This window comes from Frieseomelitta varia, unplaced genomic scaffold (genome assembly GCF_011392965.1).
Source record: "Frieseomelitta varia isolate USP_RPSP 00005682 unplaced genomic scaffold, Fvar_1.2 scaffold_894, whole genome shotgun sequence".
Classification (NCBI taxonomy): domain Eukaryota; kingdom Metazoa; phylum Arthropoda; class Insecta; order Hymenoptera; family Apidae; genus Frieseomelitta; species Frieseomelitta varia.
Genome location: NW_025110694.1, coordinates 59,037 through 72,401, shown reverse-complemented (window position 1 = coordinate 72,401; position 13,365 = coordinate 59,037). Strand labels below are relative to the sequence as shown.

General features: G+C 34.1%; 2 protein-coding genes and 1 long non-coding RNA gene across 10 annotated transcripts in view; 2 read left to right on the top strand and 1 right to left on the bottom strand.

The window, feature by feature from the left end:
* Positions 1 to 119: 119 nt before the first annotated feature.
* Positions 120 to 2,929, bottom strand: LOC122537221. 3 transcript variants are annotated; one of them, XR_006308572.1, is made up of 4 exons: positions 2,480 to 2,875; positions 1,395 to 1,457; positions 290 to 1,290; positions 120 to 137 (listed from the first exon to the last, which is right to left on the bottom strand). It is a non-coding gene; the product is annotated as an uncharacterized LOC122537221 (long non-coding RNA). The 3 variants fall into 3 exon arrangements; XR_006308570.1 differs by lacking the exon at positions 120 to 137 and having other exon boundaries at positions 1,045 to 1,290; positions 2,480 to 2,929; XR_006308571.1 differs by lacking the exons at positions 120 to 137; positions 2,480 to 2,875 and adding an exon at positions 1,729 to 2,453 and having other exon boundaries at positions 1,045 to 1,290.
* On the top strand, positions 938 to 8,014 carry LOC122537218 (beta-1,3-galactosyltransferase 5). Of its 4 annotated transcripts, none has more exons than XM_043670241.1 (3): positions 938 to 1,079; positions 4,391 to 4,981; positions 5,149 to 8,014. In XM_043670241.1, the coding sequence occupies exons 2-3, from the start codon at positions 4,429 to 4,431 to the stop codon at positions 5,661 to 5,663; spliced, it is 1,068 nt and encodes a 355-aa protein (XP_043526176.1). In that variant the 5' UTR covers positions 938 to 1,079; positions 4,391 to 4,428; the 3' UTR covers positions 5,664 to 8,014. The 4 variants fall into 4 exon arrangements, with proteins under 4 accessions (XP_043526176.1, XP_043526178.1, XP_043526177.1 ...); XM_043670243.1 differs by having other exon boundaries at positions 944 to 1,072; XM_043670242.1 differs by lacking the exon at positions 938 to 1,079 and adding an exon at positions 1,116 to 1,231.
* A 673-nt stretch (positions 8,015 to 8,687) lies between these two features.
* The window catches only part of LOC122537215 (longitudinals lacking protein, isoforms H/M/V-like), a 13,980-nt gene continuing 9,302 nt past the window's right edge, over positions 8,688 to 13,365 (top strand). For 2 of the 3 annotated variants that reach the window (XM_043670236.1, XM_043670235.1), the window contains exons 1-4: positions 8,688 to 9,066; positions 9,666 to 10,019; positions 10,102 to 10,455; positions 10,598 to 10,727. In XM_043670236.1, coding sequence (XP_043526171.1) covers positions 9,708 to 10,019; positions 10,102 to 10,455; positions 10,598 to 10,727 — 796 coding nt within the window. In that variant the 5' untranslated portion in view covers positions 8,688 to 9,066; positions 9,666 to 9,707. Of the gene's footprint in view, positions 9,067 to 9,665; positions 10,020 to 10,101; positions 10,456 to 10,597; positions 10,728 to 12,277; positions 13,316 to 13,365 lie in introns of those variants that run through there. The other variant, XM_043670238.1, reaches the window with a different exon arrangement.

Genomic DNA, 13,365 nt, shown 5'->3' with positions numbered 1-13,365 from the left:
TTCTTAAAGATACAAACTTACGATTTTTAGAAATACAAAAATTTTATTTAAAGAAACTACAATCTTAAGTCATTGAAGATAAAGCAGAGCTTTCATACCTCAGCAAAGAAATCATAATGCTATGAAAATCCAAATTTCTTTCATTAAAATCATAAAATTAACGTAGAAAGAAGTAGCAACCAAAAAGAAAACAGATATAGAAATCAATTACAAATTGATTTCGAGAAATATTGCATTAATGTATCGTTGGCTTTTAACGAAACAGACAGAAATAATTTTTAATACGTACCCCGTTAATCTTTACTTAAATCTTCTTCTCGTGACTCCGTGATTTAATAAGAATTAGATTCCTACTTCACATATATTTGAATACCTGAAAATTTCATACAATTATTTTCTATTACGTAAAATAACGCGTGTGCCAAAGATTGCACAGATTGTAACGTGGATTTTTAATATACGCGCGCATGGTGTTTTGATAAAAATTATATCAACGAGAGAATCAATACGGGTTTGTCGTTTGAACTTCCCGCGCTCGACGCGATGCGCAAGGTGGACTAAAGAGGGTGCGCACGGTAAACAGCGCAGAGCTGCGGAGTGGCAACACCACATTAATCCTCGACTCGCGGCTCAAACGCGACTTCGCCCTCCGACCACGGCTTCTTATTGTCGTTCTACTTCCTAGCGAATTTTTCTACACATGGTTCGATCCATCTTGGCCGTGTAGAGAGGCGTACGATTAAACAAATAAAGAGAAAGGGAAAAATGAAGGGTGTTAGGAAAAAAAGGAACAGAGCTGCTGAACACCGCGAGATATCCACGTTCTGTTGACGTTCATGTGGTCTTTCCTTTGGGGATCGTGCGTTTACACTCTCTTGTCCCGACACTAATATGCCAGCCGTTAAATACGACGTTATTGTTAACGTTCGTTTAACATAACCTCAAATTTCCCTGTGATCGCACTACGCTTCAGTAACGTCAAGGCGTTTAATGTCAACTGTGCCGAATGTGTGAGACAAGATTTTCGACCAAGCGACAGATGCATCAACGCCTTCATTGCTCTTTATCGCACGTAAGTTGTAAGTATGATGTTCTCAGCTTTGTTTTTCGTTGGCATACTTGCACGTCGGTTGGCAGATTTTCGATTCTTCGGTCTCGGAGTACGATGTTTTTGTTTTCGTTCCACGGCAGAAGTGTTTGAGCGACGATTACATCGGAACATATTGCACGAGTAAGCTTTTTTTGTTTTATGTATGTATGCACGTTCTTGCAAGAAGATAAATTAGCGCTCTGAAAAAAATGATAGATGTGTGTTAAATAAAATATAGTGTATTATATATGTAGTATATATGTAGTATTAGTTTATTAAAGATATAATATAATAAATTATGCACCATATTACCACCTTCGTTCTATGTACATGCATATATCCTTTATGGGGAAGATGAGTTAGCTTTCTGTAAAAGATGATGTATATTAAAAGATTTATTTAGAAACGTATGTTAGGGTTATATTGGCATGGTAACATTGTAATGATAATATTTGACAATTAGAATCTCATGTTTAATATATTCAGTGCACGTACATATATTTAAAATAATATACTCTATTAAAAAATATCTAAATAGAGATAAAAATTTGAAAAATTTAGATGAGATTTATCGAAATACTTGTACGTGCAAAATATTAATAAGGAAAATTGTGTATATCGTCTCATAAATTATCTACCGAACTGTTGAGACCTGAGGATGTGTAACAAGTTCCTCCGTGACTTATTAATGAAGCGTGTAAAGCGGCCAGTCAGCCCTATAATGTTTCCTTTGTTTCGAGGGAACAGAGACAAGCGTTTAGGAAACAAGACGTGTTGCTACGATCTTATGTTACATACGTTGAAATATAAGTTTGAACGTTTTGAGAGTGTCAAAAGCGAAAGTTGTGGAATGTTGATTTTTGTTTTTAAAGAACTTTCTAGACGCTGTACAGTTTATGTAGCACAGTTCCGTCCAATACGATGTTTTGCTTTTTTTTTTTGTAAAATATTCCTTTAATTAATAATTATTCATCTATTTCGATCTTTAAAAATCAGAGGTAATTTATAACTTATAAAAATTTAATTAAGATATTACAATCGTTGGTAATTTAAAATACTATGCGTCTTATATTTAAAAAAAAATACAATAATCTTCAACACTTGTTATGAACTGCGCAGAATCAATTTGAAAATTAAAAACCATGTAATAATTAACCATGGATGGTTATCAGCCATTATCAGTTATGTATGAATATTTTAGAAAACAATGGAATATTTATTATACTCATTTTACGTGCAAAAAGATATTAGTTTTTTATCATAATTGACTTATCATTATTGATTTTGTTATAAATGTTATTAAATATGAGTATTGATAGCACTCGAAAGAACGAAACATAATTTTGTATAATTTAAAAAAAAAAGAGTAATTATCTTTTTAATACTTACATAAATTGTTTTGTATAATTAGTTAAATAAATCAACCGCCATGTTTTTATCGTAAGAAGCAGAGTCTTACTTTCCAGATATTTTCCAAGAAATCTAAATTTACGTTCCAAGTATATATATATATATCCAATATATATACGTTTTGAACAGTTTCCAACAGTTATTGACGTGTACAATGATTTCCATATGAAAAGAACAAAAAAACATTACTGAATCACACTGATCTTATGTGGAAAAATATAGAACCTGAATAAGATATTTCAATCGTTGAGGACCATTGAAAACTGCCACGTCGCGATGCGTCAACCAGATATAACTGTTAAACCCTATGGGATGAAGTATGCTTAATTTTTTGATTAATGGCCGATTATCTCTATGTCTGCGTACACATAACAATCAATCTAGCTTGAACCTAGGCAGCAATGTGAATTTTGAATTGAAAAAAAATGGCGCCAAAAAGACTTTTCATACGAAAATCAGTATTACTTTTACAAATTATAATAATTCTCAACGATACACTGTATATCGAATATTTAGAGATGAATATGTCTTGTAATAATAATTGTTTCAATAATAATGAGACATGTGCACAATAAAAAAAAAAGTAGAAATGTTGCATCATTTATAAAAATTCATATTATTTCATTATTTCGAATGTTGCTTTAAAATTAATCTGTTTTGACATTTGAACAATATATTCGGGGTACATTTTAAACATCGACTTTCAAACTACTCAAGGTCATGGAAGGGTGGAAATTATTCAACGGAATAAGACCTAACTTGTCTACATATCTTTCTGTACATTATTTACACAGAAAATTCAGGATGTGTTAAAAGTTTTTAACTGGAATTATATAGTCGTGTATGAAACATCTCTGTCCTTGAATTATTGAAAGGTTATCATGTATTGTAGTTGTATAGCGTAAAGGAACTAATACCAACTGTATTTGTAGTATTATTTACGTTTTGTAATGTGTTTATATGCTAATTGTACAAGTGTACAATAGCATGTATGTTTGAAGCACGATAATGATCTTTTAATCTGGAGTCAGATCAAAGATGACTCGTTAACATCGGTCAGTAGAATATTCATATATATTTAAATTGTTATAAGTCGCTTGGCATTTAATTTTATCATAGTTTCGTCTCTTTGAAGCGTTTGGCTGGCCCTAAATATTCGCCGTTTATTAGTGAATGTTACCAGTGAAGTCCAACGTTAGGTATAGCCTGAAATATCGATAATCGACTGTCTTTCATTCGGCTCGACGTAGACCAACTCGAAAGTCAACGCGTATTATTATATTATACGACGTTAATTCCAAGATTTCTCATACCTTGATTTTCAATTTATCATTCAATTTGTAAGAGATTGTTTTATTTTATCAATAGTTTAACAATATTAAGATTAATATTTGATATCCGATCACTACTTACAAGCTATTAAAAATTCCGCTTCAAAAATGAAATTACTGTTATACTCCGCAACTTACACGTGACTGCTCACTCTAGAAGCTAATGAATCTGTGGAAAAATATTACAGAACATACAAATGAATTACATAAAATTACATAAAAAATATATAAGATGTTTCAGGAAGAAACAGTTAATCCTCACGAGGATGATTTGTTCTGCTATATTATTTATTTCTAACGGGAAAGACTATAATGTGACAGCTGCAATGGCCATAAAATGCATAACAACTACAAAAAAAATTTTACACAGCACTACTATGTTTACGTACTAATTAAACTAGGTTTAAGTATATTAAATTTCGTATCATTCGGTAGTGCTTTCGTATTGTTCCAAAAATTTTATACCGCGAAAATTTATAAATAAAACAATGTAAAAATATATAGATAAGAATATCCTGATAGAAACATAAAATCTAATACGAATGTTTGTGTTTTTCAGCCGAACTTAGACGTGTATGATGTAAGGGACTCGTTAGTATGCTGGATAAGCGGCGACTCCATGCCTCCGGTACGTCGCCTTACACTCTGATTTTCGTGGTCGCCTTGGCACTGACTGGATGCTTCTCCTTCTGGCTTCACATCGACAGCTCCGGTTCACCGACGCCGTACAGCAGCGCGTCGGCACCAGGATATCTGCTAATCCTTCCCGGGAACGTGACGCCCTCCCCGCAGCCGTATTTATTGCACGAACTTCCGTTCGGTGACAAATCCACGTTGATAGACATAAAGGACTTCCGGTTCACGATCAACAATGACCCGTGTAACCGGACTCACCCGTTGTTGCTGATGCTGGTTCACTCGGCACCCGAGAACTTTATCAAGAGAAATGTGGTCCGGGAGACATGGGGTCAGCAATCTCCAGACGTGGAACTCCTCTTTTTCGTCGGCTCGTCTGACGAGTATCAGACAATGCTGGAAGAAGAAAACAAAAAATACAAAGATTTGATACAAGGCAACTTTCTCGATGCCTACAGAAACATGACTTACAAGCATGTGATGGCATTGAAATGGGCTACGTATCATTGTCCAAGTAAGTTAATATTTAAAAGAATGATTCGAGACATCCTCCTTTCAAACTGTTGAGTACCGAGCAATAATTTGTCATAATATTGTACGTGTTTCAACTTTTCAAAATCTTCATAATCGTAAAATCTAGTATGTCCTTTATGAGAATGTTTATCTCCTTTCCTGTTCCAGGTGCCAAATATATATTAAAATTAGATGACGATGTTTTTGTTCATATACCTGCCATGTTGGATTTTTTGACGCGTGATCTATCACCATGGGGAGCCAGACGATTGATCTTATGCGATCTTCTGTCCACGGGTACCGTGAAGAGATCGTGGCGTTCCAAATGGAGAGTCTCCCCTCAAGAATATCCTGGTAGACATTATCCTGCATATTGTGCCGGATGGGCTATACTCTATTCCCCTGATAGCGTATTCCTTTTGTATCGTGAGGCACAGAAAGAACCATACTTCTGGATCGACGATGTTCATATTACCGGGACGTTAGCTAGGAAAGTAAATTTAACACAAACCTCTCTACATTACTTGGTGCTAACTAACGAGAACATGCAGGACCTTCTATCAAATCCAAGTTCTCATAGGGAGTTTCTGTTCGGACCTCCAAATCTCACTGAAAACGAAATAAGAGCCTTACAGAGTCTGGTTATTAAACCACGGCCTAGCAGCGAAAGCCTAGTAAATTGAAACATTTCGGATGTCCGAAAGATATTTATGCATCTGTGTGATCATTTTTATTTTATAACACTAACTTTTCAAACGAGAAAGGCGACACTAAAATCTTTGTTGCCTATTTTAATAAAAAACAAGGGCAGAAAATTTCTCCTCGAGCAAAATGTGTTGATGATTAAATGTTATTAATAATAGACAGATGCATAAATCTTTTTCTCGTTTAATGCAATGAGAAAAATTCTCTGCTATTCAATATTTTGCACACTTCTCATACATTTCAATTCTGTACAGATATAATTCTCTCTGTGAGTGTTCAATTTTTTGCACAATATTTTTACAGTATCATGCTGCATTGCAAAAGAAACAAATTTCTAAACATCAAAACGGGCATTTCGTGGTGATATTAAATTTCTTTGTAATAATGCCATAATAATTCTTTTTGATGATATTGTTTCTCTGTATAGCAATTGTTTTTATTTTACTTTAACCACATGATTTTTTTCTTTTTTCAAGTATGGTTCAGTTACTAATGGCACTTGAGCAACTTAAAAGCGTGTCCGAATTAACAAAGCGCATCACAATCAACGCACAATAATTTTTATATTCCTTATTTGTCTTATATATTCGACTAATTTAAGCTATCCTTTGTGGAAAGTTTATTGTAAAAATGGTCGAGAGTTGCATATTACTAACGTGAAGTAACAAACAACTTTTGTTCTTGCAAATTGGTTAACGAGATAAATGTAATTTTAACATAATAAATGCAATTGGGGGTAAAAATCAAATTTATAAATATAATATCATATCAAAATTATGAAAATATGAAATTGTTATATGAGACTCTCAATGTAAATTAATACTATTAGGTAGCAATAAGAATATAACCCAAAATCAAGGGTCCATTTGCGAGTTAGGAGGTCTTAAAAACTAGAAATTCTTGTTCTTGTAACGCGAATCGTTTTTTTAACGGTTCTGATTCTAATGCTCAATTCCTCGAACAATTATCTAGAACAACACGCACCTTTCTTTCTACCAATTTTCAGATTTATTGTTAATACAATATACCTCAATACACATATATACTTATACAGAGAGTGTATCCACACTTTACTGGCCAAATTTTAAAAGCGTAATGTACAAGCGAAAACAAGAAAAAAATTGTATGTAAAGTTTGTTTGTAAATGCTTTGTTACAGAGTTATAAGTAAATGTTATTGTTGAATGTAATGTGAATACGTGCGTAACAGCGAATTCAAAGTTTGATAATAAGTAAGCTCACATCAGAAGATAGTCATTTTAAAATGAGAATTTAAAATTTTTCAATGTTTTTTACATACCAGTAGGCAAAGACAAAGTAAATACGGACAATTTTATCAAACTTCAAATAGTTACATACATGTTCATATGTTTAACTTCACTGTATATATTCATGTTATGTTCAGTATTTACCTACAACTTAGTGAGGAAGCGTTTATAAACAAACTTTACGTAATATTTTTTTCTTGTTTTCACTTGTAGATTATGCTCCTAGTTTTGCTGATAAGGTGCGAAACACCCTGTATGTACATAATTATATGTAATCAGTGTTTGTTAGAAGAGTAATGAAATTAACAAAAGTGGGGTTTATCAAATTTATTTGATATAAGAAATTATATTAGTAGAGAAAATACCAGATTATTATAGATACATAGCAAAAAAATAATTGAGTTTCTTTTGTAATTTATATAATAATCTTTAAATTTTGAGTATATACGTTAAGTGATACTATTAAAAAAAAAGAGATTAAAATATTTTTTTAAATATTATTCTTGTTATAATTTCATTGAGTAATTACGATATTTCAATCTTAATGAATAGTTTTTAGAATTAATTTTTGTAGACATCTCAAAAATGTATTATTTATGAATATGTTACTCTTCTGGCAAACCGACACCGACGACGTATTTAAACAATTGTTTTTCCGTTCTTTCTCTTTGTTTCGATCTAGAGTACAACGAATACGATTTGCAAAAAAGCGCACGAATTTCTCAAGATGGGGGGAAAGAGAAAGAGAGAGAGAATGTGTGTGTTAAACGGTGACAATTAACACGCTTCACTGTTGCTTCAATTCTGAATTGATCTGTACACACTTATAGATACACGTACAAAATGTTGGTGACTATTAGGTAGCAAAGTATTGTCTCTATTATTGTCTGACGTGGAACTAACAATCTGTTTCTTATTTATTTAATTTATATTAATTATAGAATTTTCGTCATATTATGTAAAAAAGGCGGAACGTTTTTTCATTGTGTACTGTCGAATGTGTTTATATAGCAATGGAGTAAAATAATTATAATTTCAATAAACCACGGATTGTTTCAATTATATACAGACAGAGTTATTACAGTTTCAAATAGAATAATGCAATAATCCGTTAGATACAAATTACATAAACTAATCGTTTTCTTAGTTCAGGTTTAATAGATTTCAAAAATCATATTTCTGCTGCATTTACTGATTGATCAATTTCGATCGTTTTACTTAATGTAGTTCCCCAATTCATCATTGTTTAAGCTAAAGTGCGCTAAAAACCAGTTATTTTTTTCCCTGGTCGGTATTTCAGATCCTGAGACACAAAGCTTCCTTTAATATCCAGTCTATTCTATTCTTAGTATATGGTAATATATACGTATATGCATATGCACACATGCACTTGTGATTTCTCATAATCCTATCATTTAAGATTATCTGCCCTATTGTTGTTAAGACACATTGCTCATAAATAATCCGTGACATTCGATACTCGTCAGAATTTAGAAATTCAAAATTTTCAAAGGATTTCACACTTGAAATGATTCCACTTCTCCGATGCTAAAGGCGAAGATTCCGATTCCTCATCACCTGTTCTTATTTTCATAATTGGTGTACGCTATCTTGTCGTTTAAAGATATACAAAGCTCTCTAAAAGAAAAGGGAGAAAAGGCAAAAAAAAAAAAAGAAGGCACAGATGTTTGAAAAGGTGTAAGAAACATAGTTCTTGTCAAATTCTCGATAGATGTCACTCCGAGTCGGCTGTTATATTGATCAAGTTAAATTTTCTAAGGACGCACGTTGATAAGATCTCGGTATTTGTCGATTACACGAGAAATTTGCCAGCGACGTCAACATATCTGTCGAATGTGATTCCCGTGGTGTTTGCCGCGCACCATACGTGGAACGTTAATTTCTCGTTCATGACGTCATTTGTGAATTACACAAGCGTCACCGTTTAGCCTGTTGTGTTGGAAATCTCATCGAATTCATGGCAGCGCCGAGCGGACTTTGTTTTTTCTAACAAACAACGGAAACAACGAATCCCGAAGTGCGTCGTGCCAGCCAGTAGATACCTCGTCAACTATCGTCGTCATCATTCGGGGGAATTCTCGTTTCGATTCAGAGTAAGTAATTACGCTCTCGTACGCCTTTTCTCTCTCTCCACGCGAGTCTATATTTATTGTGCGTGAAGCCATTGTATCCGTATTGTTGAGCGGCCTTTCATTTATTTCATTTCCTTCGGAAATACTCTTTACGACGCGAGAAGTATCGGCAGTTTCGCGAATGATTAACACGTTTTCCAGAAATGACAAATCGCCTAACCGGGATACGAGTTTCGTGAATTCGATCGCAGTTCTTAGTCGTCGCCGAGTGGCTCGTTCAATCGTACAGCGACAACGATCAAATTGTTTTCATTTAGCGAGTTGATCGATGTATTTTCTTCGTTCTCTGCGCGTTCTGACGACAATTTTAATGTTTACGATTACTAGCATGAACTATCGCATTGTCGATAATTTTATTATATCGTGAGAGTCTAGTTTCTTTTTTTTTTTTTCTTTTTTTTCTTTTCTTTTTTTTCTTCGCGTGAAATTTATTTAAAATGTTTTGTTCTCCGGTTTTGAAAATCACGAGAAATGAATCTTGCCTATGGTACATAACGGTTTCTTTTTTTGTGTTAAGAGAGCTGTTCTGTGAATGTAACAAGGGGTCAATGGTTTTTCAGGTACAATTGCAGTGTTTGGAAGTTACTTGATCGCTTGCTGCAATGTCGATGCAACAGTTCTGTCTGCGATGGAACTATCATCAGCCAAATTTCATTTCGGTGTTCTCGAATTTATTGAACAATGAGACATTGGTGGATGTTACGTTGGCTGCTGAAGGCAAACAACTTCAGGCGCACAAAGTTGTTTTGTCTGCGTGCAGCACATATTTCCAGTCATTATTTACTGTGAATCCGTGTCAACATCCGATTGTCATATTAAAGGATGTGAAATTCTCAGATTTGAAAATTATGGTTGACTTTATGTATTATGGCGAAGTAAACATATCAGAGGATCAGCTACCATCTATTATAAAGGTACTTGATATATTTGAAGATTCATAATTTTCATATCTGTTAGAATAGTAATGATATAATTTTTCTTGGCTTCGTTGCGTAGACTGCAGAAAGTTTAAAAATAAAAGCACTCGCAGAAATGAACACTGCTTCATTAACCAAATGGCCACGTGGCACCAGTGAGCCTGAAGGAGGAGATCGTGGGGAATCTTGTTCGCCAACTCCTTCTCCATTGTCGCCATCTTTTCGTAGGAAGAGATTAAGGAAATCATCCACAGGGTCAACATCTGGATCTGGTGAAAAACCAGAAGAAATGAATGAAATCACTTTAGTTGCCACTAACATTGTAAAACCAGAACCATTGATAGTTTCGCAAGAAGGTAACGAAAATCTAAGGAGACCTGTTAATACCAATACTGAATCTCAAGGCAGCATTGATGAGGATCAAATATCAATTGTAAGTATATTTAAAGTATTTAAATATTATTATTCGCAAAATGTTTATATGCAAAGATGATAAAATTGTATTTATACAGTAAAATTTTGTTATTAATTTTTACATATTTTAAAGTATGCAACTGTGATTTAATGTGTTTTAGATGAGTAACATGGATAATAGTTCAGCAGCAACACCAGCACAAAATGATGGTTCAATACAAGATATGAGTCAACAATCAGGAGGGAATGTGACACAAAGTTCAGTTTCTTCACAACCACCTGCACATCAAGGTAAGTAACTTTCCTAAATGTCTGCAATTAGTTTGAGGTTATTTTAGAATATATATTCAAATATATTATATTTTTATATTATTAATATATAAAATAATATAAAGAATAGTTGTACACATTCAAGTATATTCAGTGAAAAGTTATCTTTAGGTTTTCTCATAAGCGGCAATTCTAAATATAATGCTAAAAATATAACATACTTTTGATACATGATATAAGTATGATATATAATATACTACAATCTAATTTAATTACATGTAGAGATATGTATTTGTATATGTATATGTACATGTATTTGTGTATGTATATGTATATGTATTGTCTAAAAGTCAAGACAATTGTTAATTAGATGTTACAGATTGTATGGAAAAGAAAGAAATGCTTATATTTCAAATACGGTTTCACTCTTTGCCAAATATACACATTTGGTAAATTTTGTCTTTAATTATGCACAAGCGGCAATAATTCAATTTTAAATATGCATGATGTATCTGTCTCTCACACAAATATCTTAGTAGTTTAGTAATGAAACACGATCTATAGCGAACGTGGTGGGTATTGAAATTGCATGCAAACAAAATGATACACACATTATATGCTGGCACAGATGCGTTTAAATGTACTGCACAAGGATAATCAACAGACGTTTGACATGAAAATAGAGCGAAAGTTAAGAGGAAAAAAAAAAAGGATAATTAGTAGTGTATAAACTTCTATGGCTAATCTCTCATTCATGAAATTCATCATGGTACACAGATACATAGCACACAATGTATAATGTTCTTTTAGAGGACAGTAAAATCGGGCCTTAAACATTGTTGAGTGTGTATGTGTGCCTTACTCTGTCCTTTAATTCGTTTTAATTAAAAAATTGTACACAGTTTCTTATAAAGTACAAAATATGAACGACAAATGTGCTTTAAAATGTATCTGTGCCATGCGACGATATTCTGTTCTTAATATTCCCATATGTATACCATTATTTTCACACAGATTTTTTACAAATATTTTTCCATTCTTTTTCTGCTTACAGCTTAGCATCTTTATTTTATTTTCCTACACACATAGTAGCATAAAGCAATACATTTTTTCATTTGAATTAGATATCTTCTTCCGATTCTATAATTTTAATTACTTTGATCAAGTCAATTATTGCCGAATTGCCTTTTCCGTTTATTATAATCATACGAATGCATTATCGCTACCAGATTTCGATATATTTATCTATATATATATATGTATTTGAACAATACATTTATAATAATCAGATACATTATAATAATCACTATTTTATTATATTACATTAATAACTTTAATTTCTTTTTTCTCTATTAAAAAAATTCGTTTACTCGATCTCGTATTTCATTCGAAAAAGGAAAGCATACACGTTTCATAAGTATATACATATATACATACATATATATATATATATATAACAGACACGTAATTAGTACTTATCGTTGCGCTAATATGAAACCATACATACAGCCAACAAACGAAATGATATATTCCTGTGCTCTGACCAAAGTATGAACCGGTCTGTTCCACAGGATTGCAATGGACTATTATGGAGCATACATATCCACGTTTCGCTCTGTCCTCGTGTCAAACGAATCTGTCGATCCAAGCGTCATCAGCTTTTACCACGCCCGAAATAACAGCTTCCTCGACCATGAGCGATCAGTACTCTGGGACCAGCACGACTGGTTCCAGTTGCGCCCTGACGAATTACTCGAACTCTTCGCACGGGACGTTGCAGCACGCGTCGTCCAGTGGCCCGACACCGTCGACACAGTGCCCGAGTAACTGCCAGAGTCCCTGCGCCAGTCCGCAGACCGCAATTAAGAGGAAACGATCGACAAACCCGCAGGCGGACGAGAACTTTATCAGAGCGTTAGACGCCGTTCGATACGGCGGCATAGGTTTCTGTAAAGCGGCCAGGATGTTCGGCGTGAACAATCGAACACTATGGCTGGAATACAAAAAGCGTGGTTACCCGAACAACCGGCCGAGCTTGAAATCAAGGGTCAAGCAAGAAGTGAATTCCTCGCCGCCGCCAGCCCCGTCCGCGCAGCCGGTTAATTCGCAGAGCCCAACGCCGATGGGACCTCCCACCACTCCGCACAGTACACACAATACCCACAGCACGCATACCATGCTGACCACTCATAGCCCTCATACGATGTTAAGCGGTTACATCGATAGCAGGCATACGGATTACGCGTTGCCCAGTACTACAATGCCAATCAATTTACATGGTGTTAACTACAATGCGATGTGAGCCGCTGGCTACGACACGCTGATGCCAACGGCCGCTTGCATAGACGAGCTTGAAAAGTATTAAGTCTCGAATACGACGAGCGTGTGTGCGACGAAGGAAGGAATTTTCAAGTGTCGATAATACTCAAAATCAGGACCGTCTTATTCTATCCTTAGAACAAAAAAGAAACGACACGGTTATTTAGATTATGTCTTCATTGCCTAGTTCATACCTACGTACCTATTAAATGATGAAGATCTCAAGTAACAGGAAACTACAGTACATGACTATTTATACGTTACAGATTTTTTTTTTTTTTTTTTTTTTTTTTGTTCGAGGAAAATTTTTGTAGGTTTTTTCGAATTTTAACCCCCCGTG

Excerpts from the sequence above, each read along its gene's own strand:
- LOC122537218 (XM_043670241.1), top strand. The coding sequence starts at position 4,429 with ATGCTGGATAAGCGGCGACTCCATGCCTCCGGTACGTCGCCTTACACT. Across the intron at positions 4,982-5,148 it reads GGCTACGTATCATTGTCCAA|GTGCCAAATATATATTAAAA; the intron begins GTAAGTTAATAT and ends TTCCTGTTCCAG.